We start from the raw sequence: 23,829 nt of genomic DNA, 5'->3' as shown, positions 1-23,829 counted from the left end.
GAAACTACCACCCCATTAGCCTGATGAGCCTGGTCTGCAAGGCCATGGAATGTATCATCTTGGAGCTTATAAACAAAGACATAGGTAACCTCCAAACCCTGGACCCCACTCAGTTTGGGTTTGTAAAAAGTAGATCATGTCTACTAAACCTGACTGACTTCTTTGAAGCAGTCACTAGAGCCGTAGACGAGGGCAAGGTAGTGCACACAGCCTATCTTGACCTCACCAAGGCTTTCGATACAATCCCCCACTCTGGAATTATAGATAAACTCACTAAACTGGGCAAAAATCCATATGTCACAAAATGGGTGGCCAACTGGCTCACTGACAGAACCCATACAGTTAAAGTAGCCGACTCCAAGTCCGACTTCAGACCAGTGACGAGTGGAGTACCACAGAGTTCGGTCCTGGGTCCTCTCCTGTTTGGCATCTACTTCTCTGAAGTGCAGGCCAACACAGAATGTCTTTGGCTAACAAAGATTGCAGATGACTGTAAATTGGGAGCCATAATAGAATCACCTAATGATGTAGACATTCTACAAATGGGCCTCACAAAGACAGATGCTTGGTGTCAGTCATGGCCTGAAGCTTAATGCCAAGAAGTGCATTGTCATCCCCTTTGGGAAAAACTCGGTACCCATGAACTACCACATAGGCAGTAGCTCACTAAACACTGAAAATGTGATGAGACCTTGGGACACAGGTGGATAGTAGTCTGTCCATTGATAACCACATCGCTACAGTAGTCATGAAATCCTTCTACATGGCACATCTCATCACAAAAGGGTTCTCCTCTAGAAAAAAAGATGTCATTGTTCCTCTCTACTCATCCCTCATCAGACCCATTTTAGAGTACAATGCCCGTTTGGCATGTATCTCATAAGACACCTACAGCAATTGGAAAGGCCACAGAAATACCTCACTAAAACAATTACCGGTCTCAAACAGATGCAATACACTGACCGTCTCAAAAAACTCCAGCTCTACTCTGTTGCATATTGCCTACTCAGAGGCGATATCTGCCTACCATACAAAGCTATGTCAAACCCAGAGCTGTTTGACATGCTACACTTAAAGAAATCCCAATCTCTCCGAACCACGCGCTCCAGGGACCTAAACATTGTCACCACAGTAAACAGAACATGCTGAAGGGATAGATTCCTGTCCCAGAGACTTCCCATACTCTGGACCAAACTACCTATTCATGTCAAGCAAAGCTCCTCATTTCCCTCTTTAAGAAAAATCTTGACGACTGGATGAGAAATAGAAAATTCATCCCGGGGATCATGTCTGCTCCACTGCTTGACAGGGGCACAGGAAAATAATTTTCTTGGGTGGCGAAAGCCAGGGAACCTTTTTGGCTAGGCTTATATAGGCCCAGGGTTGATAGCCTAGTACCTACCTATAAACCTGTAAAAAAAAAAAAAAAAAAAAGCTTCTGGCTATCTCTCCAATTTTGGAAGTACTGAATGATGCCTTCTATAGTCCATGCTTATTTCCAGTCCCCTGCTCAAAAGAAACCAGACCACCTTTACAGTGTCTTGTGACTCCCATACACATCACTAGAAGAGCCCATTTGCTGATGCAGTAATGTTTTCCGTGGATTCCAGCAAGGGACACAATGTGGCTGCAGCCACGATCCCTATTTCCAAATGCTCCACAACTTTAAGAAAAAGGCTTACCCCGCAGGCTAGAAGCATCAACATCCATTCTCACACATTAAAATTTCAGGAGCCCCTCTTTGACCTGTTGAGGTAAAAGGCAGAGGGGATAGAATGCACAGGCCTTAGAAAGAAAATGCTTGAGTTGTTCTGCGTAACTTCTGAGGTTGTCGGGCACTTCATGAAATATGACTGTGCTGCAATGAATGCATCCTGCATGGCAATTGCAGTGGGTCCATGCTTAGAAGACATGCCTGTCTAATAACTCGGCCCCTTCCAGAGCTTTGAAAAACAGAGCTACTAGAAGCTTTAGTGGTTAGGGGGTTTTCTTTGGACTACCTCCAGAGACATTTTTTTCATTTCCCTGCACCTTTATATATTGGGATGTAACATGAGTAAAAACTGGCCATTCCACTTTAATCAAGATGAAATCCAAAGGCAAAAAGGGAAAGAAGTGATAAGGTGACAGCAAAGGGAATCCAGGAGGACAAGGGCCACAACAGTCAGAGAGAGTAGCTATGATTTACAGCAGCCCCTCCCTTCTCTCCACTTAGAACCCACCCAGCCCAGTCCCGCTCCTCTCCACCCTGGATTTTTTACCTTGGGCAAGAACAGGAGCCTGGCTGGCTGTCTTGACAAAACAATAGAAAGCTATCTCACAGGACATCCATGTTCTGCAGATTGTAAAGAGGGGTCACAAACTATATTTTCAAAAGAAAACAAGATTTCCAGGCATCCCCCCATCCTAGAAAACTAGCAACATTTTATATATTTTCATATAGAAAGCCTTTTGACCCATAGGGCCTTACATGGGTCCCAAAAGAAAGGAAAAGCAGGTATTACTCTAGAATTATTCTAATACCAAAAAAAAAGGTACTCAGAGACCCAGTCTTAGCCTTTCCATGCTTAATGATTTCTTGTCACTTCCAGAGTTCAAGTGCTGTCATTACAGACTTATTTTCATCGTATATAGTATCATTGGACCTCAAAGATGCCTATCAGCACATCCCAATAACCAAAGTGGACAGGCAGTACCTAAGATTCAGTGCAAGAAGTAGTCACTCATTTCACTTCCTTGCTGTGTGGCTTCTCTACTGCCCAGCAAATCTTTGCAAAGTACCTGGCTCCAGTAATTGCTTGACAAAGACATCCACATTTATACCTACTTGGTTGACTGCCTCATAAATGTTTCCTCCATTTGGTAAGCAGATGAGGTGTGCCAGAAATAGACTTGTTTGATTCTCCAGAAAACAGACAACCAAACAAAATTTCCACCAGGATACCCTTAGGAGAGGCCTGGGTGACAGATGCCTTCTCCATTCCATGAGCGAATCTGTTTCTGTGTACATTCCCTGTTACATCCACAGGTATCCAGGGTACTGCAAAATATACGGGAAGAGAGACCTAAAATGCTACTGATAAGCATCTTTTAGGCCCAGGCAATATTGGTTTTCCCCTTCTGCTAAACTTTACAAGGGAAGAACAAATTCTTTTGCCACAGCAGGCTGACCTTTAGAACCAAAGTAAGGGTTCTAGGAGTCATTCCAGCTTGCAAACTCAAGAGCTGAGTGAGGATGATTTAGCCTACATCCCTATAAGGCAGTGTTCTCTGAGGATGTTGATGGCCAGGAAACTCATCACAAGTAAATCTTACATAGAGAAATGGAAAAGGTTCATCCACTGGTGCTGTGATAGCTGGCAAAACCTAATATCATTACAGGTGTCTGTGGTCCTCGCCTGTCTGTCAAACCTGTACAAGGCAAGGCTGTCCCCTGCCTGTCTGAAATGCCTCTTTGAAGGCGCATTCAGCAGCAATTTCTGCTTGTCTGCCTTTAAACTCCCTCCCCAACACTTTTCTCCCATTTAACTGAGAAACAGTTCCCTAAAGAAGTGGTGCCCTAAGGTCTCGCAGAAAAGATATTGCTTCACCATTAGACCCAGACTTTGTACTTGAGAAATTCACCTTGATCCCACTGCATTGAACCTTCTGTGTCCACCCCCAGTAAAATTCCTGTCTTGGAAGACTGTGCTACTGCTAGTACTGATATCAGCTAGGCAGATATTAGAATTGCAAGTTCTTGTGAAAGAAGTCTTTCTTGGTATTTCTCAAGGAAAGCGTCACTTTCTGCACCAGTCCTTTTTTTATGCCTGATGTGGTTACAGAACTTTCATTAAGTCAGGTCATACATTTTTCTGTATTTTTCCTTCCCCCAGGACAGGGGAGAAAAATCTTTTCTCCCTCACCATGTATGTACAGTTGAAAATTTTATCTGGAAAGGACAATGCTATACAGAAAGTTTTATTTGCTGTTTATTACCTTTAAGAAAAGCAGAGAAAGAAAACATACTCATCATGACAAGCCAATGCCAAATAATGTGTGAGCATACTCCATGGATAGCCACAGCTACTAAAACAGCCTTCCTCGGTAACCATGCAGGCCTGATTTAAAGCAGCCACTTGCTCATCTGTGCACAAATTTGCCAAGCATTACAACATACCCATCCTCTCCAATACCAAGGCAGGCTTTGTCATGGCAATTCTCTGTAGGGTTTTAATATCCCTCTTCACTTCTGCAGGCCAAACACCCTCTAGGCCCTAAGCTCTTGGAGTCATCCCAGGTTGGAGTGTTAGCAAAGGGTGATAGAATGAGTAATCTTTGTTGACACCAAAGGTTTGTCTCAGTAGTGTTAAGGAGAAGTTAGAAAAACACTGATGGTCCTATAAAAGGTGAGAGAGACTAAGAGGAAAAAGTGTAATGATTTTGATTAGTAAAAGTTACTAGTCTTCACAACCTAGCATTATCCCCATAGACTAAATGTAATACTTCTTGTAAGGCAGGCAGCACAGTACAATACATTACAGTGATGTTAGATGTACTGTTTTTTAACTGTTTTTATTTTGTTTGTTTTAGTTTTAACTCCACGAATGTCTACTATTACTACATCTGAAGTTCCATGCTTGGGGATACCAGTCACTTTATCTTTGATAGCAGAAGATCATTTTCCAGCAGACTTTGTAGTCCTTTGGACACGAGGAAATGGTAGAGCTCATGTTGGGAAAATTTCAGAATGTACAGAAAGTAAAGAAACTGGACTTTTTACCAGTCGTTCAAGTAAACTGATTACACCTACGTGGGAGGACCAAGATATGAAGTATACTGCTGAAATGTATTATTCTAGAAGTGGAACGAACCCAATATTTGTTGACTACTTTCTGTTTCTCAAAGGTTTGTGCATTTTTTTTAATAAAAATTAAATATGTATTTATCCTGTAATGCTATCTTACTGTTATGTTTATTAACTAGTGTGCTCAATGAGGTAGCCTTTAGTTAATGCTAACATAGTCATCTGTCAGTTTTGTTTCACTTTATGCCATCACCTTGGCAAAGAGTGATGAAGTCTTGATGGTGAACCAAATGACATGGGATTGATTAATGAACCCCCCCCCCCCCAAGTCGGTATAGTGAAGAGCTGTAGCACATGTATGGAAACTATCCTGTGTCTACAGGCTGCCAGAGGACATGGACTTAAAGCCAGAAAAAAAAAATGATGGCTCACTGAATAAAGGCCTATTGCAACTGGCTGCAGTCTTAGGTGCAAGAAATGGCCAGCCAGTGAATGGGAGAACTGATATTCATCAGCCACAGAAAGAAAAAGGTAAAGAAAACTAATTTGTTGTTTTATTTTTTCTTATGCTAATAACAACTGTTACTGAATACATACACTCAAGTATAGTTTTAATGGTTTTAGATCTTTTTTTCCAATGCTTATATGTGATTTTATTGTTTTGGGATTTGTGAAAAAAGAAGTCACCTGGGTGAGACATCACATAGCCCTAAATCCAGATCTCCCCTTCTCCCCTTCTGATTCCAAGGTAGTTAGTCACAACAGTCCTTTGGAGTTTGCCTGGGGACCATTATCTGGAGGGATAAAAGTGCCATGCCTCTGGGGAAAAAGACAGATCAAAGTATATACATTTAAAAGAGAGACTAGCTCTTTTCAAGGTTCTCAACTCTCGAGTCATCTTTTGACCCCAAGACTTCTTCAAGTAGTTGCAAACACTGTGACAATGATGTGGTACAATGAAAAAGGGGGGGAACCAGATCTTACCCTTTATGCAGACTAGGCATGTTAACAAGTGATGTAGCTGTACAGCACAATCTCACTTTACAGGCACCCTACATTCCATCAGAGCAAAACTGTGTGGCAGACAATTTGAGCAAGACAAAGACAGACCCCCACAGATGGAAGCTAGATCATGGGGTCCTGCAAGTTTGGATCCATTTGTCAGGAGTTTTTTGCCTGTCATCTAAATCAACTGACAAAATTCTATTCCAGGGCTGCATGCAAGAAGACCTGAAAGACAGATGCCTTTTCTTTTCCTTGGACAGGAATGTTCATTTTTGCTTTTTCACCCTTCCCACTGATAGGAAGGGTAGTTTTTGAAGATTCAGATGGACTCCCCAAAGATCATTGTGGTGATCCCCTTCTGGCTCAGGCAGCAGTGGTTCTCACTTCATTTGTAATTGGTTAGGGGGTATTTACCACAAGCTTCTTCGCAGACTGAATTTACTCACACAAGAACAGGGGTGTTTGAGACATCCTGACCCCAAACAACTGCAGGTGACTGCCTGTTTGTTTTTCTTTTTGTTTTATTTTAAATGATCGGGTCTTAATACCTTGCACTTCTTTACTGAGGACATGCAGCAGATACTAATGGAGGCAAGCATGCCTGCTAGTAAATCAAATATATATATATATATATATATATATATATATATATATATATGTGTATATATATATATATATATATATATATATATATATATATATATATATATATATATATATATATATATATATATATATATATATATATAAGCAAATGGAGAAGGTTTTCTAGTTGCTACCAACAAAATAACCATCACCCATTCAGTGCTTGTGTTTCTCTGGTTTTGCAATATTTGTGTGAGTTACTAACATGGCTTCCATTTGTCAAAGATTTCAGCATGTTAACCATTGATCTCACTCTTTTAGTGCATTCTCATGTGAAAATGTGTTTGACAGGGGTACTACATAAGAAGATCCCCCCAAAAATGGTAGCTCTCCATGGAATCTTAATTTTGTGTTAGAGGAGCTAGCACTTGCTCCATTTGAACTAGCTCATCTGCTGACTTGAGGTTTTTAACATTGTAAACAGTTTTATTAATTGCTTTGAGCTCTGCAAAAAAAAGAGTATCCAAGAGTTGCAGGCTCTAATGGTGGATCAGCCCAGTCTCATTTTCCACAGAGTCAGGGTTTCTTTGAGAACCAATGCTTATTTTATGTCTGAAGTGATATTGGGGTTTACTTTTTCTTCAAATCTACTGTTTATTTCTATCTCTTAAAGAAAATATGAGCAATATATAAAAAATGCAATATTTCGTACAATGAAATGGAAGTTATAGTGTACATAAAATGCAATATTCCTTTGACAATATCACATTTAATTTATAAGAACTACATTTTAATACATTTTCAAGATAAGAGTTTAATTGTACACTTATGAGAAGAGTGGCGTATTGATACAACAACAACTATTTAGTTGTCATCATGAGAACTTTCATTCAGTGATAAAGGAGAGAAAGAAAAATAAATTTCATTCTTTTAGGCCTTTACTGTGATGCTACATGTTTATGATTTTATAATTTTGGATGAGATTAGAAAGGAGTTCATTGGGATGCCCTGTGTTCAAGTCCTCTTTTTACTCCTTGAGTAAAGTATCCAAAAGAAACCCTCAATACTTCTGATAATAGAAGAGCTTATTTTGGTTTTTAGTTATCAGTTTATTCAAAGATATGTATTTAATAATCATGTTCTTAAAGTTATGCCATATTACATTAGATCTATCTAGCCAGTTTCGAGCAATGTAAAGTTTAAGTAATGCACATATAATGATCAAAACATGTCTGTACAAGTTAAGATTTTTGGGCATTATATGAAGAATTGCAGTTTCCCATGAAAGTGTCGACTTTTCATATCCCATTTTGTGTAGTTTAACTTTTAGTGAGCACCACAGTTTATAGACATGTTTACAGCTACAAAAAACATGCAATATATCTATTTGTGATGGACAATATGGGCAATATGGTGAGTAATTTGAGTTAAGTTTATTAAGAGAGACAGGAGTGAAGTATGCATTATTGTTAATCATGAATTGGGTATAGATTACATTTTTAAAGGGAGTGAGTTTAATCATATTTTCTATTGCTTGAATTTTTTGTTCTGTGGTAATATTACTCTTCTCACTCCAATAGAGTATTGAGTATAGTAGTAAGGACTGAAATTTAATTGCAGATATTAATTTATATACATTAGATAGTATTTTGGTTTTATATGGTAGACCTTTTAGGATTGTTTGAGCCAAATTAATACCCTGCTCATTAATATTTAATCTTCACATTTTTGCATTGATAACAGACTTGATTTGTTTAAGTATATTGTCATATTTTTTGGTACCCCTAAACTTTCCCTAACATCTACAATCTTGTATTCTTTCAACTGGTAAAATTTCCATGCTGTAATATGTTTAGTTTGAGAGTATTTAAGTTTAGCATGTTATTATTTAATTTCAAATTTGGGTTAAGATCTATGGGTTGCAGAAAGTCAAGGGTATCGCCTAAATTTAGGGAGGATAATAGTTTTTGAAGTATGTTTATTTTACTTTTAATCTTTACATGAATTTTTATTTTATATTTTCCTGTTTAATGAAAGGAATTACTTTTGGATTTATATTTTGAGTTTTAATATGTTCATACCATACCTTAACCCACCTTGGGAACCACTCTTGATCAGGTGGATTGTAATTTGCTACTTGAATTATTCTGCTTGCACAAATAATTTCATAATATAGTTTAAAATCAGGTAATCCAATCCCACATTTTCCTTTAGGTAAGATTAGTTTATTTTAACTAATTCTAACAGATTTCGGGTACCATATAAATGTTTTAGAGCTCTGTTTTCATTTTGGACAAAAACTTATATGGAATGTTTGGATTAATAGCATTTAGTTGATACAGACTTCTAGGAAGAATATTCATTTTTTATGATGGCAGCTCTAGATAGGAGTGAAAGTTTTATATTTTTCCACCTAGAAATATCGTGTTCAATGGTTGTCCATGTTTTTTGCAAGTTTTGTTTCGTCACTTCTTTATAAGTTTGTTCAGATTTAATTCCTAGATATTTTAGCGAGTAATTTACCTTAATTTCAGTTTCTGGGTTTATTTTAAGTAAAACTATTCATTTCCCTGTACTTTTCTAAAGTGCAAAATGACAAAGAATGGATACTTCATACCTTGGATGTCCACAGACAGTTTTGGTACTATCTTGGCAGAACAAAATCTTTCAGAACTTCCAATCAGTTCATTTCTTGTGAAGCTAAAAGAAGGGACGATCTTTGTCAATGCAGATTATTTCCAAGTAGTTCTCTTAAGCTATAACCTTTTGTTATTCCAACCACAACAATTTTTTTCCAGGCAGGGTCAAGGCACAATCTACCATGCCATGGTTTTCTTCTGTGTTATTTTGGAAAGGGTTGGACTCAAAAGTATTGTAGAAGCAACAACTTGGTTTTCTGTGTATAATTTGACAAGGCATTACAGAGTAGATTCCTTTTCCTGGTCTAGATCAGACTTTGCTAAGACAATTCTCCAGAGGCTCCTGGGCACTTCTCCTTAGATCTCCTTGTTCTAACCCATGATGTAATCTACCCATATAGCTTAGGCTACAGCAATGGATTTGACAGTATTCTGATACTGTGACTAAGATCTCATGAATGCAAAACATCAAATTTATTTCAAAAAGTTGCAGTGTAAATTTTGTGTCACCAGATTCACATGTGATGATAACATTAATTACTGAGAAGCCCATCTGACAAATAGCTTTCATATTTTACAGTTTGTGGCCGTTCACATTATTTATGAGATATAAATGAAATGGAGTGTTTTTTCAGCAACAAAGTTGGGAGAAAACCCCTTGGGATGCAAGTAAATTAATTAGCCTACAAAACTGAATGATATAACAAGGAACAGTTGTTGATTTTGAAAAAAGGTGGCTTTATGCCTTCTGATGGCTATAATAGTGTATTATATAGCATCAGATAAAGAAGATGTATAGCAAAAGGAAGATTATATTATAAAGAAAGGAGTTGCTAAAGGGGTATTGGTAAAGCTATAGCATAACTTCATCATAGAGCAATATGATCGGTGTTAATGCCGGATGCTGTTGCATGGTTTTGGAAGAGCAGTTGTAAAGCACAGATTTAGAAGTTGGAGTATAAAATAACTCTGAACAACAGGTTATGACAGGTGGTTTAAAGTGGTGTTAATTGTGTATGGCATATGACAGTAGTAAGACACTGAGGCTGGGGTAATTTTAAAGATTTTTAATTGGTAAAATGATAGACCCTGCATTCTCCCCAGACAAAAACAGAACTGAAGGGACAGTAAGGAAGTTATATGTGGCTTCTCTCCATAGATGAAGTTCCCTATCTAAGGAAGGAAAATGCATAGCGTTTAATTTATTGTAAAATAAAATGAATTGCCTGATGGACGGACTAATTATTGTTTTTGTGCCACAGCAACCTTTTAGTTGGTGGCTCTGTCCACAGTAAGTGTAATTAAAATGATGTAGTAGCATGCCCTGGAAATATAGATCTAAGTTTCCATATGGAAGCAATAGCAGAGTAGATCAGACTTCTCAGCTGTAACTATTTTGGAAGTACCTATTTTCAGACTTGATTTGCCCTTTCACATGATGTACCTATTTTTGGAGGTGCATTCCTGTTTTCAGGCTTGAGTACCCGTTTTCCATCACACACATTTTTAAAGATGTTTAGTACACAGTATAGTGGCTTACATGGCCAGCATACAACAGGCACCAAGATGGCCCACATATCGTACATCTACCACTTAAAAAGCAAAAATGAATAACTTTACTACCTAGATGTTTGCAATACTAGCCATTAGTCTTCAGATTTTCCTCTTTCTTCAATATTATTATTATATTTTTTGTTATTTTAGTCCGTGTCATTTTTTCTAAATTTGTGTTTGAGTAGCATCAAATAATTTCACTGGAAGTGAGAAGAGTTATGGGCTATTTGTTCAGATTTTTGTTGATTAGGTATACAGATTTTTGCCTGGTTGTATATACTTAAAGATCCTTTGTAGTTATTTTCATTGTCTGCGGGTTGAGAGGTATGCTTTAGAGAAAAGATGAGTGTTATTGTAATCAGGCTTTGTATAAAGGTATGTAATGTGAAATGTTATGATGGTTTCACTGAGATGCAAATAATGTATTTTTACTTTAGATAACAGCAATAAAGGACTGTATTAAAAAAACGCTCTCCAGCAGTCCTTATCCCAGTGGAATCTGACTCATTAGTCTAGAGGCAAAACAGGCATATTACAGAAACATAGGTAACTAACAAACTACCTTGCTTGTGATATAAATAGGACCTACTGGAGAGACAGGTATGTGTCTCAGAGACTGCCCTTTCTCTGAAACAGACTCCCAAGCCATGTAAAGCAGAGTTCCTCCCTAACCCCATTCTAGTGTAACTTGGACAGTTGGATAGGGAACAGGAAATTCATCCCTGGTTTGGCACTTATGTCTGTAGTGGGCACAGGCAGCCTGTAAATGATTCATCTCCCAGGCCCCTGCTTGTAAATGTTTCATCTCCCAAGCCCCTGTTTATACTTATCAAGGGTACCAGAACTTGTCAGAGATTTGGAATGCATGACTGTGCTTAAAAAGGCACTTGTAGTCATTAGCCTAGCAAACACCTATGAACGTGTATCATGAGTGGTCATTGTGTACTTTCAGGGCTAGAATGAGTCTTTGGAAATGGAGTTGCCTAAGTCGTAGCCATTTTATTTTTCCCTACACCCAATAGATGGCACAAGTTTTTCTTGTTTGTGCCCCCTGACAGCAATTTTCAGGATAGACTGATACAACCATGGTCATCTATAACTTCCCACATTGCATCATATTTGTTAGCTTTGTGATTGAAGGACCACTTTGCCTACACTTCAGGTCTGACGGTGCTGTTTGTGTAGCCAGTAGCAACGTACTTATTACAAATGTCATCAAATACACATTTACTGGTGGCAGCACAGTTTCTTTTTTTTTTTCAAAACAGGTTTATTGTTTTAACATATAAGAGAAATATCATAACAATTTTATACAAGTAATTAAAAATAGGTATTATTATAATATTCAACAAAACAACTAAAGTATTTACAAAGACATCCACTACAATCAGATCAATTAATTAAACTAAAATACCGTGCTATTGAAATTAGAATTTTTTTAACAAATTTTGTAAATTATCCCATACAATATAATAAGATGTTTTTCTAGTTGTTCTTGTCCTAATTGTGTTTATTTCCATATGGCACACTATATTCATAACATTTTTAAATTCATTGAACGAAGGAGGTGTATCTGAAATCCAATTTCTAGTTATTATTTTCCTAGCCACTGCTAGAATAGACCATAACAAGGGAAGCTTAACCTTTTTAACACTTTGAAGTACTGGTGTGTTGAATAATATAAGAGATTTAGAAATAATGAAATTATCTGTAAAAAGAACCTGCAAAAATTCATTAATTGACTTCCAGTATTCTTTCAATTTTATACAGTCATAAAACATATGAGCCCAGTCAGCATTAATTTCTACATTACATCTCTTACATAAATTATCTTTATTATTTATTTTATTCATCATCAAAGGTGTATAAAAAGATCTATGTAAAAATTTCCATGTATAAAGTCTCCAGACAATGGAAGACGTAGTTCTATAAGCAGATTCCAATATATATTGTTTATCTTGTTGATTTGGTGGGTCCCCATTAATAGAAGTGAAATAATTCCAGTATGAATCTACACTGTAAAAAGTTTCTTGTCTGATAATTTTATGTATGTATGAAAGTTTACCTTTATCAGAAACTTTATGTTGTAAATTTAATATCAAGTAATCAATCAGTGTTGGAATAGATTCTTTAACTGTTATAGACATTAGATCTATTTTATCAATGAGATGTTGTCTAAAGGTCTGAACCTCTAACCAGCAAGTTTCTCTTAGATCAAATTCTTGTTTTAAGAAATCTAGATTTTTAACTTTATTATCAGATATCAACTGATACCAGTACTTTAGATCATTATCTATAGCTAAATGAGTTCCTTCAGAAGTAGATGACAAAAGCATACCCTGAGTATACATTATAGAGAATACAATAAAATTCCATTCCCTATACTTAGGGTGCATGAATATAAAGTTACGATAGCTAATAATAATATTTAATGGGTAATAAACCATATGTTTAGGTGTAATAGGTGAAGTACAAAATTCCTTTAGTAACCATAACATGGAGTTATTTACAATCATATTTTTATGTGTTAAGGAGATTTTCATGAAGTGCATACTAATTAGCTCCCAATAATCTTTCCATTTTGCGACATATGACTGATCTATTAATAAAGTAATAACTTTTACAATAGAAGAGATAGTATATAAATTAAAGTCTGGAAAAGAAATACCCCTTGAGACCAGCTATTAGTATGTTTCTTTAATGTAATCCTAGGTCTATTAGGTGCCCATAGGAAATTTAACATTAGTGTATTCAGTTTCTTGATAATTATTTTTGTAGGTGGAAGTATTATTGATTGTATTAAGTATAAAATCTTGGGGAATATTATCATTTTAATAATTGTAAGTCTCTCCTCCATAGTAAAAACATATTATTCCAGGTATTAAAAAGATTTTGTATATTAAGAAAACAGGTATTATAATTATTATATATAATAGATTTAATATCTTTAGATAGTATTATACCTAAATAAGTTATCTGACCTGAATTGGTTACATATTTAGTAAAATCACTAATGAGAATATTTTTTCGTGTATATATAGGTAGTATTTTAGGTTTTTGTTCATTGAATATTAAACCAGAAATACTTTTAAAATTCATCATTTTATCAAATAGAGACTGCATAGAAGAATTAGATCCTGCTGATGTAATTAGAACATCATCTGCAAAAAGTTGAATTTTGGATGTTGTATTTTCATCTATTTCAAAACCCTCTATGTCAGTACTGTTTCTGATCAAATTAGCCCAAGGCTCCATTACTAAAGTGAATAATAGTGGAGAAAGTGGACATCCTTGTTTTGTACCTTTAAGAATGGGTATTTTTTGTGAAACATATGTTCCTACCTTAATATAAGCCAACATTCCTTTGTATAAATTAGATTTACAAATGCATCTTAGAAGTTTGTGCACTTCAGTAAGGTAAACAGATAGTCCCAACTTACTGAATCAAATGCTGAACTTATATCAAGACTAATAAGTGTTAAATCTTTCTTTTTCCTATTTGCAAAATCAATTAATGTTAAAGTTCTTCTTATATTATCAAAAGTATTTCTATTTACAATGAAGCCTGTCTGATCTATATCTATAATGCCGGGAATGATTGTCTTCAATCTATCAGCAAAAATACTCATAAACATTTTGTAATCAACATTAAGTAATGAGATGGGCCGATATGAAGTACATCTAGTTGGATCTTTATTAGGTTTTAAAATTGGCGAAATAAATGTATATTGCCAAGATGGGGGGGGGGTTATTAACTCAGTTTGGGCCAAAATAAAAACCTTATGTATTAATGAATATGTACTTTTAGAAAGGATTTTATATATCTCTGGTATAATACCATCATTACCCGGTGCTTTGTTTGATTTAAGCTTATTTATTTGTGTAATAACTTCTGTATATGAAATACTCTTGTCCAATAGTTTAATCTGTTGTTTATTAAGCATTTTATTCATGTTTGTGGTTATAAACTCCTTTATTTTATCTTTAGGTTCCATGTTAATGTTATTATGGTTAATTTTGTGAAAGTGATTTCTAAATTCATCTAGTATTTCTGGTATACTAGAAACATTCTTCTTTTCCTTAGAGAAAAGATTTCTTTGATATGGTTTTGTTTATTCAACCTTTTTGTTTTATTTTTAAGTCTATGTAAGTATTTGGGGCTTATTGAATAAGATAAAAACTTGTATTTCTCTAAAGTTATTTTAACTTTATGAGTTAAAATTTCTTTGTATTTCTCATTTAGTTTGTTTATTTCTTCAATAACTTTCTTGTCCATAATATTTTCTTTATTATTATGTTTATAAGAGTCTAATTTACTTTGAATATCTAACAATTCCTTATCCCAAGATTTCCTTTTATTATTATACCATCTGATACTTTGTCCATATAGATATGATTTTAAGGCATCCCAAACATAAACAATGGAGACTTCAGGAGTATTATTTATGTCTAAAAAATGTTTTACTTCTGAAAGTATATATTCGTTATGGTCTTTTAGTTGAGTTAAGTATGCTGGTATCCTTTTGATCTGAACATTATGAGTATTTTTTATCATGAATTCAAAAACAATTGAATTATGATCAGATATAGGACATGAAATGATTGTGGAATTAATTAAATCTGTTACCATCTGGTTAGAAATAAAGACCCTATCTATTTTTGAATAAGTTTTGTATCTGTTAGAAAAAAAGGTGTATGGTAATGATTTTGAATCTATCTGATTATTAATATTATTCAAATGATAAGAATTAGCAAAATCATTTAAATGTTTTGCATTAGATGTAATTCTTCTTTTCCCTATAGTGGTAGTATCACTTTCATGTAGTATACAATTAAAGTCACCAGCTAAAATAATATATCCTATAGAGAATGATATGATCTTATCAAGATGATGTTTCACTGTATTAATACCAATTCCAGGTATCCAATATACATTAATTAAAGTGTAAGTCTTCCCATTAATTTGTATTGTAACCATACAAAACATTCCTTTGTCATCCTGATAAGACTTAATGGTTTTAGGAATGGGCATACTTTTATTCCATAAAATAGCCACTCCTCTTTTTTCTGAGTGTGCTCTGAACTAACCAGTACTGTATATTTGTTTGTGGCTAGTTTATCAATATCTTTTTTCAAGAGATGGGTTTCTTGCAGGAAGACTAAGTTGGCCTTATGTAAATTAATGTATCTTATTAGGCTTGCCCTTTTACACGGATTATTCAATCCATTAATGTTTAAAGAAATTCCTTTTAAAGATGTCATTTGGCATTTTTAAAACTTAAGAATCTTATGATCAAAATAACAAATAACAAGATAAGTAATGTTACATCACCTCCTTTAGGTGTATCTTTAAATATAGCTGTATTTACTGAATCTCTTATGGGATTTTGTATAGGATTCAATTTTGTTTGTAGTGACAATGAGTGTACAAAATATATTGTGGATGTCAAAACTATATACAAATAACAATGAACAAGTGAAAATAATGTAAGGATTAAACCTTGCATCCAGCCTGGAGTTATAAACTCCAACTTAGAGTAGTATTTACCACTCAAGTTAACCCCCTACCCTAAGCAGCAGTACCTCAGCTACCACCTTATCAGTTTAATACTAGTTATATTTAACTGAGGTTAACAGTTTTCAATTCAATTATCTAACAAGACAAGACTACACATTTGGTAAAACAGCATCATATAAACTAAAATAAACTTTTTTTTAAAAAAAACTGTTCATACTACTATATACATCTATGCAATATAAAACACTTGTATTCAAATAGCATTCAAATAATCTTGATGTTAGAAATCAAGAGGAGAGAAAAATAAGTTCTAACATTCATTTAAATCAAAAACTTTGGCTAATATGATTCAGACATTACATATATTAAGATGCATCTATTTTCTGTCATGTAAATGCAATCAACATCTTCCAAAAAAAAAACTTGAATTGCTTGTATATGAGCATTTACTCAAACTCATTATTGTCAATAGAGTAAAATATTGTATTCATAGAAATTGTTATAAATCATACTGCATAGTTATGCAGATTCTCAGAAACACTTGCATTATTGTAAAAAAAAAAAGCCATCACACATACACACACACACACACACACACACACATACACACACACACACACACATACACACATACACACACACACACACACACACATATATATATATATATATATACACACACACACACACATACACACACACATATATATACACATATATATATACATACACACACACACACACACACACACACACACACACATATATATATATATATATATATATATGCATACACATACATACACACACACATACACGCACACACACACACACACACACACACACACACACACACACATATATATATATATATATATCTGATCTCACTGAGTTGTGTCCTTGCTGAGCACTATCCTACTTGCTGTCCCTACAATAAATCTGTCTGCTTTATACAAAATAATGCACTGCAAACACATTTTAGTAACCAGATTTTACAACCATGCTATACTACTGCTTTAAAATATATCACATGACAATTTCTTCCAGAATAGAGTTATAAAATTATTTATGCTTGTCAATCAGATGAATTAAATGAGTTATAGTAATGTATATGTTTGGAACATACGTTTTTAACACAGATTATTATGCTGCTGTTAAGTAGATTTTCAAAAACACTTGAATAAATGTTTCATTTTCTATGCCTTCTAAAATAAGACATTTACTTACTACAAGAAAATGCATAATTTAAACTCATTATAACTGACATATTTTATGAATTATAACAGATATTTAATTAATTATATAAAATAACTCACATTTAGATGTTAAAGAGTTCATTTTCCTTCACATAGTCGCATTTGCATCATTTCTATTTCCTGGTAGAGTGTTCTTCCTGAATCTGTGATGTGTCAGTGTGATATCTAGGTCAAAGGTTAGACTAACTGCTTTCAGCTTCTCTGTGAGAATTCTGAGAGTTGAAGCTTTTGAAGTAGCTCATGGACACTGTGCATGAGACAGCCCACATCCCAGATTGTCTCCCTTAACATTTTGGCGGGAAACTTATTAAAAACTAGTGACAAACATTCATTTAGCAGTGTAAATGCATCTAAACATGACAAAACCTTCACAATGTATTTTACAGGTTATTACAGCCTCTATGTAAGTGAAATTAAGCCCAAAATTATTAATATGTAATAAAACTCAATATTTTTGTCCCAACTCAATTTTTATGCAAATCTTATTTACTGTATCTATATGATCAAAATCATTTCTATATATTAATAAAGAAAAGAAAAAGAGAGTAGAAAATAAAAGGGTGTAAGGCAGAAATAAAAAAAATGTAAGAGAAAGCTATAAGAAGTATATACAATGGAATATTACTTACTGTTTATATTAATAGAGTTAAAAGTAAAACATATTATTTACTATTATTTAGTTCTAATTATTATTAGTTAAAGCATGACAGATTATTTACAAACAAGCATAAGCAGTATAATCAAGAAAGTATAATTTGGAATAGCATTTGAAGAACATATAAACTTTTTACAAGGAATAAATTTGTTATTATTCTATTAATCATATTTTCATTACTCTTCTCTCCCTGCCCTCCCCCACCCTTTACCCACTACATAATCTAAATAGAATGTCATTGTTTAAACAAAGAAAAGAAAAAAAGGAGAAGAAAAGAAAAAAAAAGATAAAGAAAAAAAATGTATCAAATTACTGACCTTACTTCTCTTTTTCAGAAAGAGAAACAAATCGAATCATAGCTTGCCATTAAATCTTCAGATATTTTGACTGGTTATGAAACAAAACATTTCTTTGCACACAGAGAATAACTTTGATTAAATCGTTTTCAAAATATTTGTGGCTTTCTGGAAATGCAGGAACTATATTTAAAAGGATTAATAATGAAATAAAATGATGAGAGAAAAAAAAACATAGAACAAATCATTTGTTTTTTAGTCTCTTCTTCTCTGAAGTCTTCCACGAAGTTTCAGTTGCCAGTCTCTTTAATGAAGGACTAGCCCATTCCATTTCATCTATTTTATCCAAAATCTTATTTTTTTTGATAAACAGTAAAGCAGAGTCTAAGTCATCGAAAATTTTAGGACCATCAGGAAGGAAGATTTTAAGCTTGGCAGGAAACAGAAGGTATGTTTTAAACTGTGCTTTTTTAAGCTCTCTTATTAGTGGCAGAAAAACTTTTCTTTTAGCTATTACCATGGAAGAATAGTCATTGTCAAAACGCACAGTTGTCTCATTAATCTTAACAGGAGCTTTAGCCCAAGCAGATTTAAGAACCATCTCTTTATCAAAAGATGATAGAAATCTAACTATAACTGATCTAGGATAGTTTTTGTTAGAGTTAGTATTAGCTATAGATCTATGTGCTCTTTCGATACCAAAAGAGAATGCTTCTGGTAATTCTAAAGTTTTAGGGAGCCATGTTGTTAAAAAAGAAGTAATATTGTTACCTTCAATATTTTCTGGCAGTCCAAAAATCCTAATGTTATTATGCCTAGATCTATTTTCCAGGTCATCCAGCTTTGTTTGTAAATGTGTATTTTGTTTCAGCAGAAACTCAATGTTGATTTCCTCTTCTTGGATTCTATTTTCCATGTCATTCACAGCTTCTTCTATGCCTGTCATCTGGATCTTCTGTTGTTGCAGGTCTATATGTAACAAGTCTATTTGTTTTGTAGTTTTTTCTATGAAGGTGTCTATTTTAGTATCCATTTTATCCATCTTAGCAGTAAGTTGCTGGATTATAATTATCAGAGACTGAAGTTCTTTCTTGATGCTGGAGTCTTGAGAATTTGTCTTACTGGAACTCATTTCAGACTGATAAACTGACAGGAAAATTTCCAAAGTGATTTCTGACAGGAATATTGTTAAGATTTCCTTTCTTTTTTAGATATAGTTCAAGAACTATATAAAGCAAACATATTTAGAAAGAAAATTACTTCAAAAATTAATTTTTTAAGTAATTAATTCCTGTCAGTGTAATGAAATTGGTGGAGCTGAAGAAATCTGCTGCTATCCTGTGTTCATCCTTGGCCACGCCCCCTTGGCAGCACAGTTTCTGTCTCAATGAATGGACAATATAACTTGCAGGCATCCCAACTCAAAAGTGGTAGTGCCACAAGTCTTCCTCAGAAGCTGTCCACAGCCTCTTCGGACTTTGGGTAACACCAGAAGGCTCCTGTTATCACCTGTCTGCATAGAGTCTTCCTCACAAATGCTCAGAAAAGCATCCCAAGAAGTCCTGTAGATGACCCACTGGTTGCAGCTGACAAGCTCTTACTGTTTGTAGAAAGGCTGAAGGGAATAAAAAAAAATCTTTCTTAGAACTTTTGAGTGTATAAATCTTGTCAGCCGTAACTCCATGTAGCAGATTCAGTAGCAAAGGAATTCTGAAAGTGCAGTACCTCTGGAAAAGAGAAGCTCTTTGTACACCAGCATTGGAAAATCTGCTGCCAGTTTGGAAAATTTCCTCTGAATGAGGTTAACTGCTGTTTTGCACTTGTTTTTGACACAAGGGTGGTGTTTTAACTGATGTTCTGAAGTTCCACTGTCAGTGTTTTATGTTGGACAAAAAGCATTTTGGCATAAACACAAAGAATGTTGTTGTTAATAAATGTATTGTTTTATTAATACTGGCTCTGGTGGTTTGCTACGATTCCTTTGCATTGGTGCTTGTTAAAGCCCAGTTTCAGCTGAGGCCTAGAGAGAAAAGCTCAAAAATGAATGAAAATTAATACAATGCATTAAAATACACAATATAGCTAAAACTTGGAACAAAACAGTACAACTGTATACAGTAAATATACAATAAGTTACATAAAAGAAGTTCAGGACAATCTAGACAGTGATTTAAGATAGTAGCATTAACACACACACACATGTATATATGTACAAGAGAATCATAGGACAACTAATGAGGATTCGCAAATTACACTTAGGGGCTGAGCAAGTTAAATTCAGGGGACATTTAGAAATTGTATGAAGTGTAAATGGTATGTATGGTAAATGTTTGGTATAAGAGGTTAAAGGTGAAAGGTGTGATGTCTGAAGCAACTTGCTTGGAGAGTGAGTTTAAAGGTAAGGTTCCAGCAGAATTAGTATAGGGCTAGAGGTGAGGTAGGGAAGATGAGTACAACTATCACTAGTGTTAGATGGAGAGATTTTAAGTGAGTGGTATGGAATAGAGTGAGTTATTACAGGAGAAGCTTGAATGTATGATAATTATTACTTTAAGGTTATACAAGGACATCCATGTGTCAGTTAGGTATTCTTTTAGGGCATTCTTGAATGTGGATTTATTAAAAGTTAATCGATGTCAGAGGGATACGGTTCCAGGCCTTGGCTACACAGCATGAGTAGAGTGAGTTCCTGGCTTAGTGTTGTGCAATGTCAACATTGAAAAGTGATTTGTCTTTTGAGTGTAGTGATCTGGTGAGTGTATACGTTTGTAGGATGTTACTAAAAGATAGGCATTGTTGGAGCTTCTTGCTTAATGCCCACTGAAAAACGAGGCTGCATATTAAGCTGCCGTGGAACTTGGACTGAAAAAACCCTATTGGTCAACATTATTTTACACTAGCTAAACAGCGCTTTTACTGTTTAGTAAGTATAAAAGAAAAAAAAAGAATTGTGTTTGAGAGAGAGAGATCAATCGAGCTTTTATTTTACACTTGCTAAACAGCGTTTTTGCCATTTAGCCAGTGTAAATAAATAATTTAAACAGAAAAAAAATTGTTTGTGTTTCTTTGAGAGAGAGTGAAGAGTGAGAGTGAGCGATTCCCTGGAAGTAGCAACAGCAAAAATGTTTACCTATTTCTCGACCTCTTAGCTCAACATATCTGGACAAAGCCTAAAATAAAAGGGAAACAAAGGCTCAAAATGAGAACACATTTTTAAGACTGAGCTTATAAAATTAGACAGTTACTTGAATAGCAGGATTTGTTTTAACATGCATTTTCTGAAGCAGAGGGGTGTGTGTGCGTGCATATATGTATGTCAGACAGAGAACATGAGTGTGCGAGATAGACCACTAGCAGTAGCAGTAAAGAGGTTTGCATAACTCTGGACCTTTCAGCTGAAGAAGTCTTGATAAAGCCTAAAATAAAGGGGAAACAAATGCTCAAAAATATGAACAGATTTTAATTATTATTATAAAATTAAAAACTTGCTTTAAAAAAGGATTTGTGTTGGCATGAATTTTTCTGAAGGAAATAAAAGTCTGAAATTCAAATGTATGTCATTATTTAGTAACCTCAAACTCTGATGACTGGCAACAAACCAAATGCTTTAGGCGTAAGGGACCAAAAAAACTAAATACCTAGATATTTTTTTAAAGTGTTATATTTTGGATGTAAAATGCTTCCTCCAACACCATTAACATATACTACAGCAAGTTTGAAACATTAGCCTGAGGAACTATACATAAAAAATATATAAAAAAAATGTAGTAATAAAAATAAGTAAAACACAATAATTGAATTGTTTTGCTAGAACTGCTATTATATCAATATTGTTTAAAATTGTACTTGTTTTAAAATGTATTACTGGAGCTTTTCTCCTCAGGTCCCCACTGAAAATGGGCCAGAAGCCCAGCTGGACAAACCCGGTTAACAAATGTCAATAAATAAATAAATTGTACAGACAGCCCATTCTCTAAGGCAATAATTCCCTGAAGGATGTGTGTTATTGTGGAAATAACGCCCTTCCAAGTGTTCGCCTTTGGCATTGGGCCTCAGAACACCCCTGGGCGGCCATTATTTCCACAATAACACACACCCTGTTGGCCATTATTGCTTGCTTAAATAGCTGTACTGTGTACTGCAGTGGTCATGGGAAAATGCGCTGCAGTCTAACTACAGAGGTGCAGAAACCACACAGACAACAATGGGCTTCTATTGCAGTCATCAGCGACTGCTATATGCAGAAATGGCTAATGAGTCAAGTTCAGGTCAGAAATGTTCTGAATTGTATTGCTTCTTTCTGTATACAAGTCCAACCATCATGGTCTATCCTTTTTTCATGCCTCTGTTTGAAATAAGCTGATACACTACACTCATGTGCTATACATACAGATGTGTGTTTTTGTGCTAAGTTAGCCAAGTGTCTGTGTCATCCACAGTAAGTTCACTAAAACAGAAGTCATGTTATGGCAATACATTTGTTGTTCAGAATTGAATTTGGCAGCTTAGTGAAACATTGAACAAAGCAAATCTAAGACAGCTGGCTGCCTGGCTAACTTTATTCCTAACAAAGCTCAGTTTAAAAGGTACCTTCCGGAGTATTCTTTCCAATTAAAATTTGCACATTGTTACTAAGAATTATATTATACAATAATTCTTTCTTCCAAAAGAATGACATTTCAGATTATTACATTTCTAAACACATTTCACATGATTTCATACTGCAATACTGAGCAATTTTCCTTCGTATAGTACCATATTCACTACAGAATTTGTGATTAAATATCTCTTGTTCACTCTGCAGTTTTTATATCCAAAGCTCAACTATGCTCTTTTATCTCAACTTGAAAAAAATCAGTTGTAGCATAACTTCTGAAATAATGTCCCAGAACACGATACCTTTTCTGGTCTAGCTTGCTTGAAAATAATAATTCTACTAGAAAAGTCCACTGTTAAGACTTCTATTTTAGCACTCTTCTCTTAAAAGACATACATGCCATTGTATCACATAAAAAGAATACTCCACAAGGTTGACAAATGTCAAGTGTTTTTAGGTGAAAGCTTAGATAAAAAAATCATAGTTTAAGATCATAGAAAGCAAAGGTTGGTTGTGTAAATTAGAGACAGCATATTTATTAGTGAGATCTCTCAGGTATCAGTATAGCACGTATTTTACTATTTTATTTGGTTATTTGCTAACTGGGTAAATGAACTGGTCAGCATATTGTTTTCAGCCATGTTTTAGACACTGTGCATGTGGAATTAAGTATAGGTTCAAAGGGAATTCTTGTCCCTTTTTGCTAATTATGATTCAGTCTGTGAAGATCATATGTGCACAGGAGGTGTGGAGGGAATGAAATGAGACCTGGCAAACTACAGGACTATTCTAGTGCATGGCAGGCTAGAATTAGTACAAAAATGCAAAGTAGTGCAACCTGGAAATAGAAAAGGTATGGTGAGACCACATAGCAGGAAGTTGTACACTGTGCCTAACAGGAACAGCAGTTATTTATTTCTGATTAATTAAACCTGGAG

General features: G+C 34.7%; 1 protein-coding gene across 1 annotated transcript in view; it reads left to right on the top strand.

Annotated features, from left to right (window-relative positions):
* LOC122810505 overlaps positions 1-23,829 on the top strand; it is a 1,366,849-nt gene that overhangs the window by 957,357 nt on the left and 385,663 nt on the right. The window contains exon 8 of the mRNA XM_044082087.1: positions 4,573-4,887. Coding sequence (XP_043938022.1) covers positions 4,573-4,887 — 315 coding nt within the window. The remainder of the gene's footprint in view (positions 1-4,572; positions 4,888-23,829) is intronic.

This window comes from Protopterus annectens, chromosome 9.part0 (assembly GCF_019279795.1).
Source record: "Protopterus annectens isolate FY-2018-M chromosome 9.part0, PAN1.0, whole genome shotgun sequence".
Lineage (NCBI taxonomy): Eukaryota > Metazoa > Chordata > Ceratodontiformes > Protopteridae > Protopterus > Protopterus annectens.
Note: the sequence above shows the minus strand (reverse complement) of the source record. Positions and strands in the feature narration are given on the sequence as shown.